At 33.6% G+C, this 23,915-nt stretch overlaps 1 protein-coding gene across 5 annotated transcripts; it reads left to right on the forward strand.

Moving 5' to 3' along the window:
• The first annotated feature begins 310 nt into the window (after nucleotides 1-310).
• LOC105632407 (NAD(P)-binding Rossmann-fold superfamily protein) lies at nucleotides 311-23,314 on the forward strand. 5 transcript variants are annotated; one of them, XR_016322903.1, is made up of 13 exons: nucleotides 311-758; nucleotides 4,977-5,311; nucleotides 5,708-5,747; nucleotides 6,248-6,362; nucleotides 8,363-8,510; nucleotides 8,964-9,176; nucleotides 9,544-9,678; nucleotides 14,594-14,725; nucleotides 14,962-15,177; nucleotides 16,877-17,001; nucleotides 20,791-20,911; nucleotides 21,025-21,082; nucleotides 22,736-22,789. XR_016322903.1 is itself a non-coding variant. In XM_089726722.1 (13 exons), the coding sequence occupies exons 3-13, from the start codon at nucleotides 5,216-5,218 to the stop codon at nucleotides 22,841-22,843; spliced, it is 1,386 nt and encodes a 461-aa protein (XP_089582848.1). In that variant the 5' UTR covers nucleotides 318-758; nucleotides 2,755-2,806; nucleotides 4,977-5,215; the 3' UTR covers nucleotides 22,844-23,314. The 5 variants fall into 5 exon arrangements, 2 of the variants coding, with proteins under 2 accessions (XP_089582848.1, XP_089582847.1); XM_089726722.1 differs by lacking the exon at nucleotides 20,791-20,911 and adding an exon at nucleotides 2,755-2,806 and having other exon boundaries at nucleotides 318-758; nucleotides 22,736-23,314; XM_089726721.1 differs by lacking the exon at nucleotides 20,791-20,911 and having other exon boundaries at nucleotides 318-758; nucleotides 22,736-23,314.
• The last annotated feature ends 601 nt before the right edge of the window (nucleotides 23,315-23,915 follow it).

Below are 23,915 nucleotides of genomic sequence, written 5' to 3' on the forward strand. Positions count from 1 at the left end.
TATAAAAAAAATAAATTAAAATTAGTTATTTATTTTATATCAAAAGTTGTACTTATTGTTTTAGGACTTTTCTATTAAAAATAAAAACAAAACCCATTTTATAGCATTGTGTTATTAAAGTAATATTATAAAACTAAATATTATTGAATCAATAATAAAAAGCCTAGAGTTCAAAAGAAATCTTTAGAAACATTGAAGCCTAGAAGAACCCAAACCACTATGTTGATCGAACCAAGCATAAAGCATCAAACCCGTTAAAAATCTAGAAGTTTTCCATTTGAATTGAACCGAACCAGTAAATTAAGCCCGACAGATATAGACCAATCAAGAACAGGAGAGAGAAACAGTTAACCAAAAGGAAAAAGGAAGCTCGAAACCTCCTCTTCTCCATCGCAGACTGCGATATCCCCCTTCCCGATCAGATTTCTGGCAGCCAAACCACCGAAGCGAGGTGGCGATCAACTTGCTGGACACCGGTGACCTCAGTTCCGGCCTCCCTTTTGCCGATTGGAGCTTGACTAGGACTAATAGATGCTCTTTCTCCTGTGGTGCCGCTAGCCTCCTCCGACCCGCTTTTCCGACTTCTGGCGAGTCCCAATCGGCAAGACTGCTATCGGGATGCTCCTCTCTTGCAGCTGACTCTTTCCTTCTCAACGAACAGACCTCCAATAGCGCAAATCGAAGCTGTGAGGATTAGACAGCTTCCTTTCTTTGATTTTTCGGCAAGCCAAGCCTTTCCGGTAGTCTCTTTTACTAAGGTAAATCGAAAACTAGCCATTTCTACTTCTATTCAATATTCTTTAAATTAATTTGGCTTTCGGTTTAAAAATTGAAGGACTTTGAAATGTTGGATTTATCATGTGGATTCCAAATATGCAATTAGAATTGCAAACTGACCTCGATTAATAATTAAATCATTCATTAGAGCAGATTTTGTGTATATACTTTTAGAATCGGAAATTTCCAGAACTGAGTTATCCTTGTATTGCATAACTGACCTGTTACAAGGTAGCTAATAATCAGAAACTGAGTAGAATGATTGAGCTCCTCAAACATTTATATATACATATATGACCACAGTTTTTTATTTTATTAACGTTGAAAATTTCTGTATATATATATATATATATATATATATATATATATATATATATATATATATATATATATATAAATGGAAACATAGTTTATAAACTAAGAAGTAACGCAAATTTGGTACATAGGCTTCTAAGCTGAAAAATAGCAGAAATGGATGAAATAGCAGTTAGCGTGACCTTAGAAAGCCTTAGTTAGTTAATTAGATAATTGTTAATTTAGTTTAACTAGAATTGATTAGTGTTGTGAGTTAAAGTTGAGGAAGTTTTAGTTCTATATAAATATAACCTTGAACCTTAATACCTCCAAGTATAAATTATAAACCTAAGAGCAAGCAACTATTGTTCTTAATTAAAATACAATTTAGTTGTTAGTGAAAGAATGTATTTAAAATACAATTTAGTTGTTAGTAAAAGAATGTATTAACCTATAGCTCAAATATGGATGAGTTGAGTTATTCACTATAAAGAGAAAAAGAACTATTGGTGGTTTGTTTATTTTGATAATGTAATTATATAGCGTTTTGATAAACTCAAAATATGATGTTAGTTCGTATTAATCATGAATTGAGTTTAGATGAATAAATAATGGTTGTGGCGGATGGGATTGGTTGTTGTAAATTGCCCAATGGATGGGCTTTTGAGAATTGATTATTGAATTGTAGTTTCAAGCAGGTGGTTTAATCCAATTCTTAGGGGATGTTTTGTCGAAATTTCGACAGAATCTAGATTAGTTTTACTTGTAAATAGGTTGTAGGATTGATTTAGGATAATCCCTTATTATTATTTAGGAGAATGCTTTATTTAATTCTTTCCTCTCCTTCCAATTTCATTTCATTAGAATTACTCTAGTTCGTTCATTGTTCCAACAAGTTAGAATCCAAATTATGGTCTTTTCTCATCTATCATTGTAACTAATAATAAATAGTACATACCATTTGAATTATACATAAAATCATTATTATATAACGCTTTGTTTATTATTTAGTTATTTTGCAAGTACCAATTATTATATTATTAGCATTTGTTACTTATATATTTATTTGTATTTGTATATGAATGTCTAGTTGTGTACTTGCATTATAATATTTAATTGTTTGATGTACTTGCATTTAATTGTACTTCTTGATTACATGTGTTGTGATAATGATGTGCTTTGTTTGTGTGGAATTGAGATGAAGTGGGTCACCATGGGTTTGTGAAGGCGGTCTATTATACCCATTGGCCATGTATGGGGAGATTGGTGCCCCCGTGTGCATCTGATGATATATATTATATGGAAAATCACAGGGTAGCCTCCTGTTGGTAATGGAAAAGAAAAGAGGGAATAGAAAAACAATGAGAGGATTGGTCAAGTGAGGATTAGATCGGTCGGCCATGTATGGGGATCGACTCTCAGGTGCACATGTTATGAGAGGACGGGTCATGTGTGAGGGCGACTCGTCAGGGGTTTTGGGTGACTTACACACCAATCTCCACTTGGTTGACTATGTGAAAATGATATTGTTTGTGGGTGCTGTTGATATGCCATGTGTGTGTTTAAATGAGTGTTCACTTTTAGAATGCCCAGGAGAATGTTGTGTGACTGTATGAGAATGCATTATTTATTATTATTCGCTGAATTGAAACACTCACTTCCACTTCACTTAATTTTTTTCAGGAATCTCCTCTAATTAGCCAGAAGCTTTGTATCCTTTCCTCTGTAGAGCTAGGTAAAATAAGGTTTAGTTAAATTATAGGCTGCTCTTAACTGAATTTTCTTAGTATTGTATATTTTGTAGAGATCCTCAATTACAATAAGAAAGTAATATATGTAATAAGATATCCAAAAATGTCTGATCTCCAGAAATAATTATTCGAAAATTGTGAATGAAATTTAGTGCTGATTGTTGGGCAAGCTCATAGATACTTTTATGAATGCTGATGGGATTGATTATAGAATAGGCTAGGGTTACTAATAATTGTCGAATGATGATGGTATATCGAATTGGGCCTTGGTTTTCAAGTATATATATTCATACAAAGTTTGTGCTGTGAATACATTTATTAGACTTAATGAATATTACTGGTGTCAAAGGCTTACTACGGGTCTCGGTGGCTTTAAGCTTACCTGGGCCCTAGTGCCGGTCCGGCCCATAACAATGGATCGTGACAAAATCAGATTTGATATATAAACCCTAAATTTCGAATTAAGAACCCTGATTCTCAAATTAGGAATTTCTTGTTGGATGGGAGTGCGGATCTTGACCCAAAACTCAACTACAAGCGTGAACCAAAGATGTCAAGGTGAAAGGATGAATGACACAAAGATTAATTATCTTTGAGTTCGAAAGCAAGTTCAATGAAGAACCAAAGAGAATTCGCCTCTCTTGAAATAAAATGCATAAACCGAAAAAATTCCCCTACAATACTTGATAGCTAAGTATTTATATGTAGGAAACCCTAAAACTAATTAAAACATAAAGCCCAATTAAAGTAGACCCAATTATACTATTTTAAACATAAGCTAAATATAAGGCCTAAGGTCCACATATTTGGATCATGTGAACCAGCCTTGGATTTTCTTGCAAGCCATCTCTTTATTTGGCACTTTATCATTAGGCCCAAATATTTTCTTGACCAATCTATCAAATGCTTCCTTGACTTTCTTAGTTTTTGCCCTTGTAATAGGTCCATTTGGTAGGGTGGCCATTTTTTTGTTTTTAGAACCGGAACCGCCTGTTCGGAACTGGAACCGGGGGTATATAGGTTCTGGTTCTAACTTTTGAGGAGCCGTGAACCGGCGATTCTAAGAACTGGTCGGAACCAGCTGGAACCAGCGATTTTTCCAACTGGTTAGTTTCGACGGTTCGAACTGGCGGTTCCACCCGATTTCAATAATTTCTTTTTATTTTTTCAAATATTATTGTGAAACCGCAAGTTAACTCTCCTAACAGCTATATAACGGTTAGTTTTAAGGGTATTTGCGAAACATTGATTTTTTCGACTTACTATAAATACCCCTTTTCATTTAAAAAAAATAAATTAAGTTCAAGCCATTTTTCTAAAAAAAAAAAGTTCAAACCTTTTTTTTAATAAATAAATTAAGTTAAGCCTTTTTTAATTTTTTCTTTAAGTTTTTTCTTTTTAAAATTATTTCATAAATATTTAAATTTTACTTTTTCAATAAAAAATGTTCCTTAACTTTTGATTTTATAATGTTGGAAAATTAATCGGAGAACTGGTCAAAACTGTTGATTTGGAACCGTTAAGGAACCGGAATTGAAACCGTAACCGTTCGGTCTCAAATTGTAACCGGAACCATCAATTTCCAGTTTGATTTCGGTTCCAGATATTTTGGGGCCGGAACTGTCGGTTCCAAAACCGATACCGGCGGTTTCGGAATCGTGGGCACCCCTACCAGTTGGGAGTAGGATATCCTCTTGTGCAATTAGGGTTTGTGTGTTTGTATCAATTCATCAGTTACTATTCACATAACTATTCACGGGTACTCTTCACTGAAACTGTTCACGGTGCTGCATAAGAGGCCCATAACCCTTCTGTGTTTTCTTCACCTCTTTAACCTATTCTGATAAAAGTCTAATGGTTCCCTTGCATATTCACCCTTCCTAGCCCCTTCAATAAACCCAAAATTAATAAAAAATAACCGTTTCTAACCAGCCTCCCAAGCTGTCCTGTGTAACCAATGGTTCTGATACACGTTCCCTTCTACAATTAGAATATTTCTTATAATGTTTCAAGCATTTTCACTCATGGAAGTATCTCTGACTGCAATCCCTACTGTCGCAGTCTGTTGCAATGACGTACTTGAATGTATATGATCTTTCTTGGTATAGTTTTTTCCCGTTTCTAACATTCAATTGTATGTTTTGTTGGGAACAGATGCTGTGAACATTGGATCCATATTCACTAAAAAGTCATGGTTATCAAGAAAACTCCAAAAGCCATACCCATTCCGAACCCATCCTCTCCCAAACAAGGGAGATGGTTTTGAAACTTATTAAACCATATAATTCCCTCTCAAAATTACTCCCAAACAAAGGCTGAAACTGCAATCCTGGGAAGAAGAAGAAGGAGCTGAGAGGAGAAAAGGAAACAGTAGGAGAAGAGGAGAAAACAAAATGGAGGGAAGACTAAAATACTTGTCATTTATTGGTGCTGGGGCTCTTTTGGGCTCTGTTTCTACTGTGGTTCTTCTCAAGCATCTTCCAAGGCAAGTAAAAGACTTGGTGTTTCCATCACAATCAAACTATTCTTTTTTTTAAAATTTTCTAAGGTTTCATAAGCAAACAAACATATGTTATTTTTTCTCCCTCCAAAATCTTTTTGTTGAAATTAGGAAGAAGAAAGAATGAAAGGTTTCTGTTGTTTCTTTCTTGAATTCCAGAATTATATTAAGCCTATATTTATATATGCAAACCGATGTCTAAATAGGAAATTACAACAAAGAAAATATACACAAATCTTTCTTAAATTAATTCTAAGATGCTCAATATCATAAGTCAAACACTTTATTTCATTCTAATACCTCCAATACGATATTTTTCATTCTAAATAGTGCCTGGAAAACTATTGATATTGGGCAATATATTGGTTATGTTTACTGCAGAAAGATTGTTGGCAAAAGCAGCGAAAAGGCTATGGAATTAAATGGTATGTCCTTATGACCAAATTATTGTTTCTCTTTTTATTAGATAATCTCTTTTCTATGCTTTTGTAACTAAATCAAAGGTTCAGGATGTCCTTTGTTGCCATCTGTTTTAAAATCTAATATGATATGGGTATATATTGCAAAATTTTGTTGAACAGGAATGCAAATTTTTATTTAACTCGCGGATAGGTGCCAATTGCCTCTTAATTGCTAATATATTGTTTCTCTTGGCATTTATTTCATAAAAAGAATTGAGGAGAGTTAAGGTGTTATGGTTGGAAATAATTGTGTATGTAATTTTTAAATTTTCCATCATGTGCTTCACATAGAAATATCACTGTATCTGTATTGTAGTTTGGGTGGCATAGAAGTATTCCTGAGGATATGTTGGTGATTATGGTTGCAAAGCATCACCCTCTAATAACTATGATGAATTGACCTTTATCTCAATCTCTATGAAACACTTGTGCAAACAGGAATCTCTAATTATATTTTTTAACAGGGAAAGGACATGAATCAATGTCACTTGGAAGATGCTCAGTCACTCAAGATATGGATTGTATGGTTCCTGGTCCTGACCTTTTAAGTGATGAAATAGTTTCTGAACAACTGACCAGGTAATGTAAATTGAATCTTCCTTTTGCATGATCAAATTTATATACTCCTCCCGTCTCAAAATATTTGTCTTGTTAACTTTTACACAAAGTTTAAGAAATAAAATAACTATAGTGCCACATCATACAAAATATCCCAATTCTTCCAAAATTGTCCTCCTTTAAAGAAATATATTATTCCTAGAATTTAAAATCAGTTATAATAATTAGGGGCATAAAAGAAAAAGTAAATATCTCTTAAGTTAATTGGATAAGCATTTTGGGACATCTAAAAATAGAAACATGGACACACATTTTGGGACGGAGGGAGTATCAAGTAGGTGTAGGATGTATGCTTTTATCTCTATAATATTTTGCAGTTATATAGATTGCCTAGTATTCTATCACAAAACCTAGTCTATAGACATATGTTGACTCACTAAAGCTAGTTTGAGACTAATAGAACTAGTCTCCTTATGTCTGCGTAGCATGTCTTCAACACATAAATTCCTGTGTTCTTCCTGTTAAGATTTTGATTTATTCTTCAGTGTTCTTAGTAATAGGATCTGTTATAACATAAATTGAATTATAGTTTAATTAACTGTGGTTTTGTGACTGGATTGTTAAACATGATAACTCTGAAGGTTTGAACTTCTGAGGATTATTCTGTATTGTTTTAGCACAATTGAGAACTATGGAAAATTTTTTTTATGCCAATGGAGCTGGCCATTAAATCAAGTTTAGATGGTGTTGTTGACTATGGATGAATTTTACCTACCCTCACAGCTGGGCTAATCATTAGAAAAACTCCAAACTTTGCAGGTAGTTTTAATTGCATCCTAAATCTAACTTTCTTCTCCTAGTACCTTGAACTTGAATTTTAGCTACAATAGTACCCTAATTTCAAATTATACCCAATTTAATTAATAAAATATTATTTTCGTGGGACCCAATCTTTTGATGGCCCTGATAGATAAATATTTGTATTTATTTATATAAATATTAAAATAAAAAATAATATATTCATCTTAAAAATAAAATACTTTTATTTATTTATATAATATTGACAACAAGAAATAATTCCCAAAAAAAAAAATTACGCCGTAATGAATAAAACTCTTTTTTTATAATAAGAGAACTAACTTAACTATAATTTCAATAAACCTAACTAAAATTTCATGCTTAAAAAATGGCAAAATAAAAACCTAAATTAATATTTAACGCTTATAACTAACTAAAATTTATTGTTTTACTTGGCTTTTATGAATTTAAATTCCTAATATATTAGTTAAGGTGTTGTTAAATGGTGATTTTTTGGTTAACTTGACCATGAGATAGATATAGGTCCAACGAAAATAATATTTTATTTATTAAATTTGGTATAATTTGAAATTAAGGTGCTATTGTAATTAAAATTGAAATTCAGGGTACTAGGAGAAGAAAGTTTGATTCCTTACAATTAAAATTACCCGCAAAGTTTGGGGTTTTTTTAAAGATTTAGCCCCCATAGCCTTGCTGTATGTTAAAAAATTATTGTCTTACAAAACAGTTATTTGTTGAGCTGCTACGATATTGCTATTTTTGCGTCTATAGTTTTGGCAAAATATATGTGCTTTAAAGATGTAGTTGCATCACCATTTCAGGTTTTTGCCCCTTCTAGGATCCTGTCTATGTGATTGTAGTTTTTGAACGTTCTTTATATGAATGATATTATAAAAGTGTCAGCATATCTTTTAATAAATTGACCAACATGCGGGCGGTTAATTGATGGGGCAAAGAGATCCTTATGCTGATTGTACACATCATTTTTAGAGTGTAATAAAGGTTTTAGAAGCTTAACTTTGATTTTTTCTCATACATACTTTTATTACTCTGAAATTTTATTTTGTATGCCCTGGAGTCATTTTTTGGTATTTGGGGCTGGTAGTGGAATTAATATTTGTAGATCCTTTTTGTCTTTAGGGGTACTGATGCTTTAGCTTAGTTTTGAAGGGTAATAAAATGTATTACTTTGGCATTATTAGGAACATCCAATTCTTTGGCCTCGATTCTCAATGCAAGGTAGCTGCATCCTATGTTGTTGTCATTGGTCTTGGAGGCGTTGGGAGTCATGCTGCTTCTATGCTTCTGAGGTCGGGAATTGGGAAGCTTCTCCTTGTAGACTTTGATCAGGTATTTTGACTCATGGCTTTCTTCTTTTTCCTTTTGTGGTGTGATTCATGGTCTTCTGAGATTCTTTGGCCATTTTAGTGTGTTTTTATGTCTATATTTTCTCTCTCTCTCTCTCTCTCTCTCTCTCTCTCTCTTTTTGGACCTTGCTTTTTGTAATTTTGTTTTTATCTTTATTAGGTTTTCTTTACCCTTCCTGCTTCCAGAATTTATCTAGCCCTTTCTTGCTTTGTGTTATAAATCTTTCCATGTAGTTTATTACATATTTCCTGTCAGAATCTGGCAGTACCTTGTGTTTAGGCTCCAACTGTCTTTGGTGCTTTAAGGGTGCCTGGGGCTTACAGCAACACCAGTAGAACAACAAGGAAAAATAAAAGCATGAGATTTTCCTTCTTCATGATCTAAGTTATAATATATATGATTTTCTAAGATGCTTGTTCTTGATTGCATGAAAAGGTTTCTCTTTCATCCTTAAATCGACATGCTGTTGCAACACGAGCAGATGTTGGTATTCCTAAAGCTGAGTGCCTCAAGAAGCATTTCTCATCGATCTTTCCAGAGTGCCATATAGGAGCAAAAGTACTATTATATGATACAGCATCTGAGGAGGAAATTCTTTCAGGCAACCCTGACTTTGTTTTGGATTGTATTGATAACATTGATACAAAGGTATGTCCTCATGCTTTTAAGTTCAGCCAGCAGCAAACTTTTGCTTCTTCAGGGATAGAAAGATTTGATATGGGTTCTTCAGGGATAGAAAAATTTGATACTAGCTTCATCCTATATATACCTATACCATAGGCTGTCTAAAGAGGTTAGCATAAAGCAGGAAATTATCCTGGCTTCCTTATGCGGTTTGCAATAGTGTGAAGGAAACCCTTTAGATTCTTTGATATTTTTTTTAATGAAAAAGTAGGCCTTAGCAATTACTTATATTGTGTATGCGTGTATCCAAAACTACATTTTGTGCAAACCATTCTGATTGATTTATATTTATGTATTTACATGTCAATGCTTGAATTTTCATCTGTAATAGGTGGCACTTCTTGCTGCATGTGTACGTAGGGGTTTGAAGGTTATATCTGCAACTGGAGCTGGTGCTAGAGCTGACCCAACAAGAATCCGTGTGGCTGATTTAAGAGAGTCAACAAATGACCCATTATCTCGATCCGTAATACTACTTGCTTCTTCCAAATTTTAGATCTTTTAATGATTCCAAATATTGGATACTTTCGCTTTTGTGGAAAACTCTGCATGTTTGTTTCATTTTTTAGATTCTGAATATTGAGTATTCCCTTATTGATTATATGTGAAGTATGCACATGCTTCTATAGGCTGAATACATAAATTCATCCCTGAACTTTCTCACTTTAACCTTGTGGCATCATCAACTTTTACTTTGATCGACCACACACTTCAACTTACAACTATTAAACACTTGCAACATCATTTTATTGAACACTTCAACTTACAAAATTAGACCAATTAAACAACTATTAGAAGGTTAAAAATTGTGAAAATAATTGTTCCAAAAACCGTGATGTCCACACATCAAATCAATATTTTATATATAAAAGTCAAGAACTCCAAAACTGTTATTGTTAGTGTAGAAAGGCATGCAATGTTATGAAAATTCGTAATTTTAGGGGCACAATAGATCTCTCACAAAGTTGAGAGTACCATAAAGTTAAAATAAGAAAGTTCATGATGGAAATATGTATTTGGCCTGTTTTTATATCTCTTGAACTTTATTGTATTATATTTTTAGCCCCATGCAATGGCCCCGTTTTTATAGGGGTTAATTTCATCCCTGGTTCTTGTTGATACTAATGCATATTATCATCCATAAACTTTGATTATCACTTAAAAACTACCTAACATATATTGAAGTAACAATATATCACTGCTAAAAGATTCTCTTCAAACTCTGGCAGAAATGCTGATGTGGACTCCGCTGTGGCATTTTTTTAAGTATCTTTAAAATGAAAGGTCTGCCAAACAGTCACATTCTCTCTCCTCACATTCTCTGCATCCATTGATTCTCTCTCTATCCTCTGCTTCTCCCTCTACAATTAACATCCATTCTCTCTGTGATTGCCATGATCTCCTTCTCCTTTTGGCCCCTTTGATTCCAAAATAGAGCTATAAACGACATACAAGTACCTTCCCTGCTTTTGTAACTATTAAATTGAATTGGGTTCTCACTCACCTCAGCTTTTGTGATAAAAAAATTTCATCTCTCAAAATTTGGAAAGTTCAATTTTTGCTTGCTTTTTAACTAAAAGTTCATTTAAAACCTTTTTTTTTTTTTTCCTCTTATTGTTGGAATGGAAGTGAACTGCATGATAGGGGCAATTCTCCCTGTTTCCCATTTGATTCCCCCCAGCCGCTTCAAGCTTTTACATCCCCATTTACTCTTCAATTTCTTTAATTGCATTTCCTCCTTTGGCCTCAACATAGCCACAACCCATATAACAACAACTACAGAAATAAGACTTACCTCCAAAAACACAAATCAACAGATGAAAACGAAGAAAAGCTAAAAGGAAAAGAAACTCATACCATAACTTAAGAGAAGCACAAAAAGAAAAAAGGCATCTCATGTTCGAACACAAAAAGAAAAAAAGTATCTCATTGTCCTTCCTCTTTTATGGATTCTTCTCATATTTCCTTGAAATGCCTCAAGTTTGGTCTCTAGAGTACTTTGCATTCTAATGCTTTATTTCCAATATTAAGATGAAACTGCAAACCCACCTGCATAGCCATTAGAGAGCATATCATTGTTGTGGGCTTTGGAGAGCTCTGATTATGTGTGTTGTATAAATGATTGGATGGAGGAGACTTTAGATTAAACAGTGGAGATAGGAAAGGACTTTGGCAAAAGGAGTCCTAAAGGTGGAATGTGGTGGTAGTAACAAGTGGTGCTGGGTCAAAGAGAAGAAAGAGGGAGGCAGTTTGAAGGTGGAGAGGCATTGGATATGTGCATTAGATGACAGAGAGGTGGAGGGGAGTGGAGTTATAGTAAAAGCATTCTTTTGATATGCAATTAGGGAGAGTAACTATGAGAGGATTGAGGACAGAAAGTGGTTCTATGAGAGCAACACTTGGAAACAAATATTTCTTACATGAACAATGTTTATTAATAAATATTTAAAAACTGGTACAATGAAATTCATATCAACGTTGTTGTTTGAGTTTAATGAATCTGTTAGTAATGATTTATGACTTAAATGTTACTCCCTCTGTCCCAAAATAGGTCGTTGTTGGGTGATTGTTTTGTCCCAAAATATAAGTTATTTGAATATTTTAAGGAGTAATAACTTATCTTTTTTTCTTAAATTTTATTCTTATTTATATTAGATATAATAATTATCTTCAAGTTACCTTTGTTTTTGAGATAAATTATCTTTGGTTTTGTTACAATTTAAGAGAATTAATTGCTTTCTTAATCTTTGTGCAAAAACCTTAAACAACTTATATTTTGGGACAAGGAATAGTTCATTAGGGTGACAAATTGAAGTTTATGGATGATAATGCGTGTTAGGTGGTGTTTGATATCACAATTCAACACTTAAGAATTTTCAGCAGTTATTAGTTTTAAGTTGTTGATAACACTTATTCAGATATCTTAGAAAATTCTTAGTTAAGCTGTAATTCACTTAAGATGATTAGTCAAAATTTTTACTTAAAATTTATACCGAATGCAATAGTCATTAGGTCTTTAGCACTTAATTTTCAATTTTAACAAACATCATATTTTCAGATGACAGGTGAAATTTATCTCAAGAAATTAAATTCTGATTTTGCTGGTCATACACATTAGAGAGTTTTGGACTAATCCCATTTAGTTAAATATTAGTCCTTTTTTTTTTCTTTTGTATCATGTATGTGGGCATTTGGTTGCAACTTTAAGCTTTCGGATTTTATGTGCTAAAATGGATCCAAAGTTGTTCGGTTGTTGTGTTTGTTGAAGAACTCTATTAATTTCTTTTACTGTAGGCTGTCTTAAAACTATTTCTTCTTCTACATGAAAGTAATGTATTAGCTAATTGCAAATCCTGCATTCCCACAAGCAATATGGCATCAGCCTTTGGGAAAATTGGCTGGAATTTTATTTCAGATATTTTCTCCCTTCTGTTCAACTATACATTCTAGTGATTTTGTTGAGTAGGGGTGGCCAAAATCCGGTTTTCGGAACCAGAACCATCGGTTCCGAACCGGTGGGAACCGGAACCGGAACAGTCCGAACTAGAACCAGAACCGGTCCAAAACCGGTTTGGTTCTAGTTCCACCAATTTTGGAATCGTGAACCGGCGGTTCTAGTTCCAGTCGGAACCGATGGTTTTAGTTCCGTCTGAAACTGGCTGAAACCGCTCGAAACCGGCCGGAACCGTCGGAAAACTAGCCGGAGAACCAGACGGAACCGTTGATTTTGGATCCGTTGAGGAGTTGGAATCGGAACCATTCGGTTCCAAACTGTAACCGGAACCGTTAATTTTCGGCTCGGTTCCGGAATCGTTGCCACCCCTATTGTTGAGTTACAATATGCTTTTAAGGAGTTGAAAATGGGAATCACCTCAACAAGGGTTTTAGGTTAAGCAGAAGTAAGACATAATATATGCACTATCACTTTGGCCTCAATAAGAAGAATAGATGTAAGGTGAGATTGGAAGATATTTTGGTGCTTATAAGTGCAGCCAGTTCAAATATCTACACTATGTATTTCAGAAGGGTAGCATGATAAATAAAGATGTAACACATGGAATTATAATCAATCTTTTTAAAACTGAGCTGGACATTGACCCGGCTTGATGACTAAGTCGCGGTTGGATTGGGTTAACTCGGTTCAACCAAGTTTTTTTATTTTTTATGTTTTATAATTATTTATAGAAAATTAAAAAATATAGTCATAAATAATGTTATAGTATGATTATTGTGTGAAATTATTTTTCAAAACATTCATCTTTAATTATCAATCCGTAATTGCTAATTCTCAAGTTATTCATTATCCACACCAAATATTATATGTTCAACATCATAATAAAAATATCTAAACATAAGTTATAACAAGTTAAATGATACAGAAATTTTCAAATCATTCATCATCTACTCCAAATAGAAATGCATTTGTGTATTATAATGGATTTTGCTATTTTTAAAACTAAATGATAACATTTGTATTATTTTATTAATTAATTATTAATCATAGGATAACTATTTTTCGAAATTGAGCCAACCATACTAAGGTAGATTTTTCAGGAAAAATTTGGACCATTTATTTGTAATTTTGGACTTATATTTGATTTATTATGATTTTTTTGAAAAAAAAAAAAAACTTGTTGACTCAGCTATTTAAACCCATGACCTTTCAAACATTTTCTATGTTCTCTTTATTTTAAACTCTAGCTGTCTAGATTGTTGGACCAGTGGCCAGTTCTTGGGTTAACCGATCTGACCAATTAGTATGGTCTGATTTTAAAAAGTCTGATTAAAGTAAGATGCTTGAAATGGAGAAGTGCTGAAAATGTGCTATGTGATGGGAAGACATCTAACAAAGCGAAAGGCAAACTCTATAGCGTGATGGTGAGACTTGCGATGTTGTACAAGAATAAATGTGGGGCCTCAAATATTAACATGCCCATAGATGAATGTTGCAGAAATGCGGATGTTAAGAAATTACCTTTCTTTCAATATTTACTTTTGCTAACATGTTCACAAGAGAACAAATGTTTATTTTTGCTTTAATATTTCCTTTCCTTCCTTCCACCTCCCCCTCCCCCTTTTTACTGCAACTACTCTAATGGAAATCAAAATTGTTAGCCAAATTTTCATTTTTGAGTTGGTGCTGTTAAATTGTGTTTTATTTGATAAAAGAAACCGAAGCACTTGGCATGTTCGTCATTGATCCTGAATTCTGCACATGATCACTACTTTTGGCTAATATTTATAGATGAACTGTAATACTTTTGGCTAATGGATCATCATCAGAACTTGATTCTGCAATCAATATGTCTATTATATTGAGTGGTTATGCTTTCTTGTTTTTATGTCTAGCACTGAATCATAATAAAATTTCTACCTTCTAGGTAAGACACCGTCTGAGGAAAGATTATGGCATTGATAGTGGCATCCCTGTTGTCTTCTCCCTTGAAAAACCTAAAGCCAAGCTGCTTCCATTCAAGGGCCCAAGTGGAGAAGATAATCCTTCTGATTATCAGGTGGTGATGTTACTGATCCTTTGGCATTTACTATCTCATATTGGTACATAGATGGCATTTGAATATCATACATCATTTAATTAATCTACTGTAATGAAAGTTTTAACACGTTTCACTGAGCTTTAAAAGAAAGACAATCGATATATTTCAAATCATTAGGTCATTTAATATGAAAAATGTGTATTATTTCAAATAGGGTGAATGACAATAAATCTAAGCCCTTAAATTTATATCAGATAGTTCCAGGTTTTAGGGTTCGCATAATACCTGTCCTGGGTACCATCCCTGCGATCTTTGGACAAGTCATGGCCTCGTACGTTGTGACACAACTTGCTGGGTTGCAAGTTGAGATGGAACCTATTGTGAACTTTGATTCGGATCATTACAGGATGCTTCATCAGCGTCTTGTTGAGCATGAGGAATCATTATATGGGACAGCTATGGAAGTGCAGGTATGGAAATTTTCCTTTAACAAAGCATTGGCTTATTGTTCTGTGGATTTTTTCTTTGATGATGTCAGCACTTTGATTTTGTTGGGTCATATTTTTATGGGTGTGGGAGGTGTGATGGAGGTTTGTTCATCACACACAATTTTTATGGGCTTTTATCAAATTGGGTTTTGGAATACAGTTTCATGCCTTGGACTCATCTCAATTAAAATGGCCTAATATTTTGCCCTTCATTCTTTTTTATCTGCCCAATGTGGGATAACCCATTCGTAGTTGTTAGGCATGCTTACTTAGGGCTCAAGGGCTTGTGCCTCAAATGTCCTCAGGCGAGCAACCTACTCAGGCAATCACCTCTGGGTAGAGGCATGTGCCTTTCTCGCAACCTTCATGCACGAATTTTTTCCTAAACAAGTTAGCTAGGTTTTCTTTCAATATAAAGCTGTTCAGCTAGCATTTTTTTGCATGAAATAGACAAATAAATAAAAGAAATAGAATGCAACACAAAAAGCAGTGATGTGCTCTTTCATCCAACCTCCACTCCTCCATCTAGTGCTCGCCTCATGCAATCTGGCCTCTAGCCCACTGCCATTAAGACATGTCTCTCAATTTCTCTCCTTATATTTGCTTCATATTTTCTTTCTTCTTCTTCATCTTCTTTGCCTGATACCTTAAAATGTTAATTTAAGATTTATGTTTTATCTTATTTAAAATATTAATTTAAGATTTATGTTTTTTATCTTATTTTATTTATTTACTTAATTATTTTTGTGCCTCACCTTGCTTGTGCATGCCCTTCACCTAGAGGCTAGAGCTTAGGCTCCAAACAGCCCTTGGCACCTTAGTGCGTCTTGTGCCTTTAATTACTATGAACCCACTTTCGGCACTCTCTGTCAAGTGCAATTTAAGTTTTCTCTGTCAATAGTCATTTGCATATATGATGGCTTGGCTCCTGCACAGGCTAGCTGCCACCTGAGGCTCCCAAACAGGCATTAGCTTGCTAAAGCTCAAAAATGGGGCTGACCTCGCCAGTTTTTATTGGGTCCCATGATCTTTTTTGCCCTGTTAAGGCTTGTGGCATTGCAAACAACTGGAAACATAACTTATTGGATATTCTACACTGGCTGTGGGTTATATTTGTTTATCACAATTTTTATGGGCTTTTATATTAGATTGACCTTTTAATCACAATTTAATGCATTGGGCTCAACTCCACTAGAATGATCTTTAGTCATTTTGGTTTAATGGCCGTTGGAGAAGCATATGATTTCTTGTACTGGAAAATTCAACTTCAGCATACTTTTGGCTGTGGAGAAGTTCGGATAAAAGCTCCATTTGAACTAACAAGAAAGCATTCCATTTTGTGCTACTGATTATTGTCACTGAAAATTGCATCTACCTCATTATGCACTACTAAAAAGCTTATTTCCACCCTGAAGCAGTAAGATGAGTTTCTCGAAATAGACTGAGCCACTGGGGATGTTTTGGAGTCTATCTGAGAATTCCAGCATCTGTTTAGACTTCTGTACTTGTGCTTAACTGTTCTACTGATTTTAGCGTCAAATAGTAGTGAGCATCATTTCACCCTGTTATTTTTTCTCCTTGTTGATTAGCATGTGACCTTTTGATGGATAGATACAAACTTCCTTAAATTGCTTGTGTTTCTCTTTGGAATACGCCGCATTGTTTATTGCTGCTGTTGTAGGTAGACATTGATGAGGTGAAGTATATTGCAAAAGAGTTGTGGCATGGGCGAAGTGCTAGGGAACAGTCTGCAAAAGAAGTTGGACGTGGAATGTGGAGATCCATTAATGAGTTAATGCTTGTGAGGTATAGTTTGTTTTACCCATCATCTCCCTTAGCATTTAGTTGTCCATGTTTTTTTCACATAGCTGAATAATTCTATTCTCTTCTTCTTCTTTCATTTTTTTTTTGACCGAATTCTATTCTCTTTCAAATTATAGTATAATCCAGAATTTTGGAAAAAACTTGTTCATTATAAATATGCTGATTTTCAAAAACATTGGCAGCTGATAGAAAAATTTTCTTTTATAACCTCAGCAACAAGGTTTGAAATATGTGTACCTGATAAATAATGATTTTGGCCGAAATAAAATGGTATTAGCTACCTTATGTAAATGAACCCATTTTGAGATCAACGGAATGAAGTAAGCTTGTTTTTATGAGAAGCAATCAGCACACTTTCTTCAGTTTGATGGGGAAACCTTACAGAATGGACAACTTTGCATAACCTGTGTTCCATTATTTTAAAAAAAAAAAAAAAAAATGCAAAACCTTGCAGGCATAAGTATATCTTAGGGATTCCTCACATGTGGAAGAAGTGTGTTACTACTCAGAATGTAGAATCATATGCATGCTAATGTAGGAATAATATTGCATTGAGATCATTTCTTGACCGGGTTTTGGCATGCATAAGATAGACTAGGATTCTTTGATAGCATGGGAGTATTTCTCCCCCCTTTTTCTGGACCTAGAGCATGATGGTCTATATATGTATATATTTATTAAAATTCAAATATAGCAAATTATGTTGCAGTGTTTTGTACATTGCAGTGTAGATCCCCAGTTGGTCTACTAATATGTTGAGTGGCTGATGGCAATGAGAGATACTTTCAAATTCAAACACAGAAGAGAATTATACTTCTTTTTCCTGCACATTTGGGCTCACAAATTAGGCACCAATCTCATATAGTCATTTATTATTCTCTAACGGACACTCCTTTTTCCTATTCATTATAGTCTCTTAGTCTCCAGTTCTCTTAGCTTTAAGCTGATTTGAGACATTCAACAAATTACTGTACACTAAGGCTCCATTGGTTTCCGGAAATAACTTATTTTTGTAAATATTTTCCAAGGAAAATGTTTTCGTTGAAAAATATTTTCTAAATAACTTATTTTCCGTTGTTTGGTTGCAATATTAAAAATTAGTTGAAAATATTAAAAATTTTAACTCATTAGACCATAAAAATATTATTAATAATAGAAATTTCGTATTTTAAAAATTCTATTATTTAAAAATGAGTAGAATATGAAAAAAAAAGGTAAATTATGAAAGTTGCCAGTGACCAGTGGTGGTGATTGTGGCAGTGAACGGGGACTAGTGGTAGTGGCTACAGATAATTAATATATTAAAAAATATGGATTTATAAGATTATAATAATTTTGTCAATGTCGGGAAAATGCCTTACTCTCTTCAAAATGGGAAGTCATTTTCCTTGAAAATGAATTTTCCTTTGACTTGGAAAATATTCTGTTGACTTATTTTTTTGAACGCCCTAAACAATGGAAATTATGAAAAATATTTTCCTATAAGTTATTCTATAGAAACAAACGGAGCCTAAATTGGACGCTTTGTATCATGTCACCGCCAAAAGCTGTAATTTCAGATTTTTTTTTTTATAGGACTAAATTTAACATTGTAATTTTAATAACGTAATAAGAGCTTGGGATCTATGGTGTTTCTTTTGCTTCTGTTGGTCCCAGTTCTATAATCCATTGGGTTATAGAGAATGTGATTACATTCCTCATCAAATAAAACTCATTTGCCCTTGTTCCTACGGGGCATGAACTTAGGGCTTCTGTTTAAATTTTGGTTGTAGTCCTTGTCACATCTTCTAGTATTAGTATGCTGCAACCAAATTATAACACTTGCTGCTAGTGCCACATGAAGTTTTGAAAGGTAAGATGAATAACATAACAATTACTGAAAAATGAACACTTCAATACTTTTAACACCCAAAATAACTATTAATTTATATAAAATGTTGGGAAGAACAAAAAAAAAGAAAAGACATCTAAATTTTTCCTTGTTGAGCAAATAATTTCACAAAAATTAGGCTGGATATTCAAGCTCAGGCCAAGGTAAAATTCTGCCCCGAGTTTGGACATGTATATTCAACATTCAACAAACTACCATATTTTAATTTCAAACTAGTTAAGTTAGCTATATTAACCTTTTGTTTCCATTCCGCTTTTTCTCATAGCTAATTCCACACTAATGTCAAGAAGTAGTAGATCTTTTGAGGTAAATTCCATCCTTGTAGTTCTAAGTCTATCTCTTTCTTGTTCAGCACCTTCTATTGTCAGTACATTGCACTTACAAACTAAAGCACATGAGAGTCTACGTAGGACATGAACAAACCATCTTAGACATCCTCTTATTCACCCCCAACTTGTGCTACTTACACCTTTTGTTGAATGTGTTCATTTCTAATCTTATCCAATATTGTGTAAGTACACATCTATTTTAACATCCGTATTTTTGCAACATTTATCTTGACGTTGGGCATTCAGGCCAACATTCACCCCCATATAGCACTGCAGGTCTCATAGTCATTCTATAAAACTTACATTTCACTTTGTTAGATATTTTCCTATCACATAGCATATTTATTGCACTCTTATATTACATTCATCTTATTTTAATGTTATGGGTTACGTTTTCATCCACTGTGCCACCTTTTTGAAATATAGAGCCTAGATATCTAAATTGATTGCACTTAGACAGCAAATACCTTCCAGTCTCACCTCACCTCAACCCCATTCTTCTTTTTGGGGCAAAACTCATAGTGCATCTATTCTGTGTTACTTCTGGAACATAAACTCCTTACTCTGTAGTATGCTTCAATTAAAAATTTCTGCATACTAACACGATTGTGAATGTAGCTTGAGAACACTTAGAACTATTCTAAAGTGCATAACTAATTGTTTCGACTTTTGCCAGTTTTAGGTTTCAAAAGATTTCACTTTTTGTAACGGTGATTGCAGGTTGGTTTGATGATGTGGCCAACTCTAAATGGTTAAGATAGTTCTAGGTTGGATATCTGTTTAGTTTCTGAATTTAAGAATGCGTTACGAATTCAATCGGTTTCTCTAAGTATCTTAATTGAAAACTAGTCTGCCATCTAAAATAAAGGACTACAATTTCTACTTTTAAGCTCTCATAATTAGGGGTGAGCATTTGGCCAATTCGATCAATTTGATCAACATTTTTAACTGAAATAAATTAATTGAATTTTTTTTTTGCCTTAAACCGAATTTAACTGAATTAATATTTTAACCGAACTTAACTGAACCGTTTTAGCCGAATTAGTTTGATCATTAACTGAACCGAAGTTAAAGAAAGAAAATGAAAACTTAATTAACCGAGTTAAAAATTAACCGAACTTTTTAACCACTACTTAATCAAAATAGAAATTGTAATATTTTTAATATTTAATTTTAATTTTATTATCTACTCAATCAAAATGACATAATTTTGAGAGTTGGTTAATTTGATTAATTCAGTTAAATTAACTTTTAACCGAACCTTCCGATGACCGAAAATTTAATTTTCTTTAACCGAACATTTATTCACTGAACCGTATTGACCGAATTAATCGAATTGACCAAATTAACAATTGAATGCTCACCCTTACTCATAATAGTTATCTATGGTGTGACATCAATTATAATGAAAGCATTTCTCATGGTCAAAACCAAATCTCATTTTGGTTGTCCTCTTAATTTTTCATGTGCCAATACTTAATTTGAAATGTCTATTGGCTGTTTCAGTGTTCATATAAATTTTATTTGGTGTCTTTCTTTTGATTTTGTAAGTTCAAGTGATATTTTCATCAAATTCATGGATACTCGGTGGCATTCCTGGAAGTCTATATGTTTCAAAGCTCATAAATGGTCTACTAATCAAATTGTTAACTGACATGATTTCCTCAATAAAGTGAGATATGTTAATTATTGTTGTACATCTTGCTTTACTGGATGCCATATAGATGGTACTCTTACTACTGCTATTTTCTTAACTTGTTTTGTCTATCGATTCTCTCCTTGCAGGTGGGATAGGACAAAGCCAGCATCAGTGTCAAACTTAATTCTTTTAAAATTTAAAGAGGTATTCTCATTAAATCCTTTAGCAGGAAGAAAAAAAAAGGCTTTATTGGAAGCAAACAAAGTGCTTAGTCATTTTGGCATTAGTTTGTTACAAGATTATTGTTATTGTTTGCATAACCTCCTTTTTTTAAGTTATACGCCAAGTTTTTCTTTTTTCTAAGAAGTTTAAGTTTCATAGTTGAAAACGGTCAAAGGAAAAATAATTTATGACAATGTCGCTTAATTCTTATTTTAGAATATAGGTTTTTCTTGTAAATTTCTGTTAGCGAGTTTTACAATTTTCTGCAGAATTTTCTTATTTAAAAATGTTTCAGTTGGCTTTTGTTGCTTAGGAAATTTCTGATTTGGAGTTCCTATATTAATAGGAAGTGAATGAGTTTGGACAATTTATGTAGTGTTGTTAACTTGTTATTTTCTTAGACTTTTCCTAATGTGTGCATCTCTATCATTTTCTTATATCATGCTGCAAAAGTTTTCTTTCTCTGATGACATTTCCAGAATGCTAGAACTTTTTTGTCATATGACTTCAGCAATTATTTGAAACCCTAGTCCCATGAGCTGCAAAGCCTTTTATTATTGCTTCACCATCATAAATCCCAAACCAATCAAGCACACTAGTTTATCTTGCCAATAAAGTGCACATAAGCAAATTTAAAAGGTTTCATCTTCCTACATCTGAGCTAAATTTTGCTTAGTTAAATTTTGGAAATTGTATCCTAAACTCGGTATATGTGTCCATTCATACACCATGTCTGTACATTTTTGCTGCTTCTAAAGTGGCAGCTTTTATCCTTGCTTCTCCTCTTTTATTTGTTTTTACCTGGTTAAATCCAGTCACACTTTTAAGGTCGCATTACAAAAAGGTGCATGATAGATTTTTCCATAAATTTTCTTCCCCATGCTTTCTGATCAGATACTATAACAGGGCCTTTCTGTAACTTGTTTGGACATCTTAATTACTTTGTGCTTTACTGCTGTTGAATTGGAAATAAATTAATTTGTTTTCAATTGTCTCTGGTAATATGGAACAGAACTGGGTCATGTAGGCTTGTCGTGGAGATCATCATTTTAGTAATTCAAGTGACAGCCCTTATATGGTGGCTTCTTGTTGAAAACATTTTTTCTTGGAAATTTTCTGCAGCTTTCCACCTTCATAGATGCCCTTAGCTAGGAACTAATGCTGTTGCCAATCTCATATGTCCCTTTCCTATGAGTGCCTCAGGTTGCATGACGCTTTGTAGTCTGCTAAAGCTATTATTTAGACTTTCTTTACCAGCATATCATCCTTCAATTTGATTTTTATTGCCCAATTTGTATCAAGAGCGAGAGAGTAAGACCCGTTGCTGATATTTCTGTGGAAGTAAACAAGGTCTTAATAAGGAGAAAATTAGAGAGTTTATTATGTTCTTGGTCGAGTTTACATGATGTGGGCAATAGCTGTTTTTTATCGAACTCCGAGAGAGCTCAATATTTCATTTCAAAATTGCTTCTTAAGTTGTTAAAACCACTGCTTCCTCTCTCTCTCACCACCACTACATGGGTTTATGTACAGTCTGACCTGGTGCAATTACATTTAGGCCTGGTCAACTAGAACATACATTATTTTGGAAATTTTAATTAAAATTGTTGATGGAGGTTCTTCCCTTATCCACAGGCCGATGAACATGAATCGAAGACACTGGAGGATATCAAGGAAAAGGAACAAGAATTCTACGAGAGGGTCACATCTGTTCTAAGGAAAGCTGAATTGGAGTTTAGCTAGCGAGTTCTTTTGCATTTGAGTAAGGTGCACGCAAATCCAGATGAAGAGAGGCCAGCTTTTCGATAACATGGAGTTCGACATGAATTTCAGGTTTATGTTCCCCTTCCTGATATACCAATAAGTAGCATAATGATTTTGTTCATGTTTGTGAAAGGTCAACCCAGAGTATGTAATATTAATGCGGCATGTAATCTGGGGAAAACTAAACTCAAATCCTTGGGAGCCAAGGACACCGTGAGGCTATATGGAATAGAAATTGTTCTCTGATCTCAGTTTTCAGGGGAAGGCAGTTAAATTTTATGGGTATATTAGAGAGCTTTCTTTACATGGACAAAAAAAATTTTCTCCTCATTTGTGGAATTTTTGAAAGGACAGGAAAATGATTTGATGATTTTGTAGGTTGGATTTACTTCTGAAAATATGACAGTTGAAAGAATCAAATTGCATTCCTGAAGGATATTTTTTGCTCCATTGTTGTTTTTTCTTCCTACATCCGAGTATCCATTTTCAATTGTATGATTGTGTAGCATTCGGTATTTAACTAAGGCAAAAGTCCCATTTCCAATCATATATTGATGTTTTAATGAAAATACTTTTCCAATCTATTTGACAAAATTAGTTGTTGTGGTAGTTGTTAGCCATTTTAGTAGCGTTTAACTGTTAGCTGTTTTAGTAACTTTTCTTAAAATGCTAAAAGCTAAACATTACATGAGTTAACTTTTTATAAAATATTTTCTTAACCTCTAAAAGTTAGTTTAAACGTTATGTTTTAGTTTAAACATTATGTTATTGGACATTATAAAAAATAGCGTTTAGTTAAAATGTAAAAAATTATTTGAAAAGTTGACGTCGATCACGAACTAAATATAAGTGTGCCAGTTTGTTTGTAGGATGTCTGGATTCATCTTTTCATGCGTGTTTGTGGCTGCCGCTCACGGATGCTTATATATTTGTGAGAGAATAATGGTTTAAGGAGGTTAATATGGATCAATTAACATTTGAAAGCTTAATTTAATAGTTAAAACTTGTAAAATTATAGGACTTAAGGATGTCTTTTTTTTGTTTCTGTTTT

This window comes from Jatropha curcas, chromosome 10 (assembly GCF_041381405.1).
Source record: "Jatropha curcas cultivar XTBG-Jc1 chromosome 10, XTBG_Jcur_1.0, whole genome shotgun sequence".
In the NCBI taxonomy this organism is placed as follows: Eukaryota; Viridiplantae; Streptophyta; class Magnoliopsida; order Malpighiales; family Euphorbiaceae; genus Jatropha; species Jatropha curcas.

Coding starts and splice junctions, on each gene's coding strand:
- LOC105632407 (XM_089726722.1), top strand. CDS start 5,216: ATGGAGGGAAGACTAAAATACTTGTCATTTATTGGTGCTGGGGCTCTT. Junction 8,511..8,963: donor TCCTTGTAGACTTTGATCAG/GTATTTTGACTC, acceptor TTGCATGAAAAG/GTTTCTCTTTCATCCTTAAA. Junction 14,726..14,961: donor ATAATCCTTCTGATTATCAG/GTGGTGATGTTA, acceptor AATTTATATCAG/ATAGTTCCAGGTTTTAGGGT.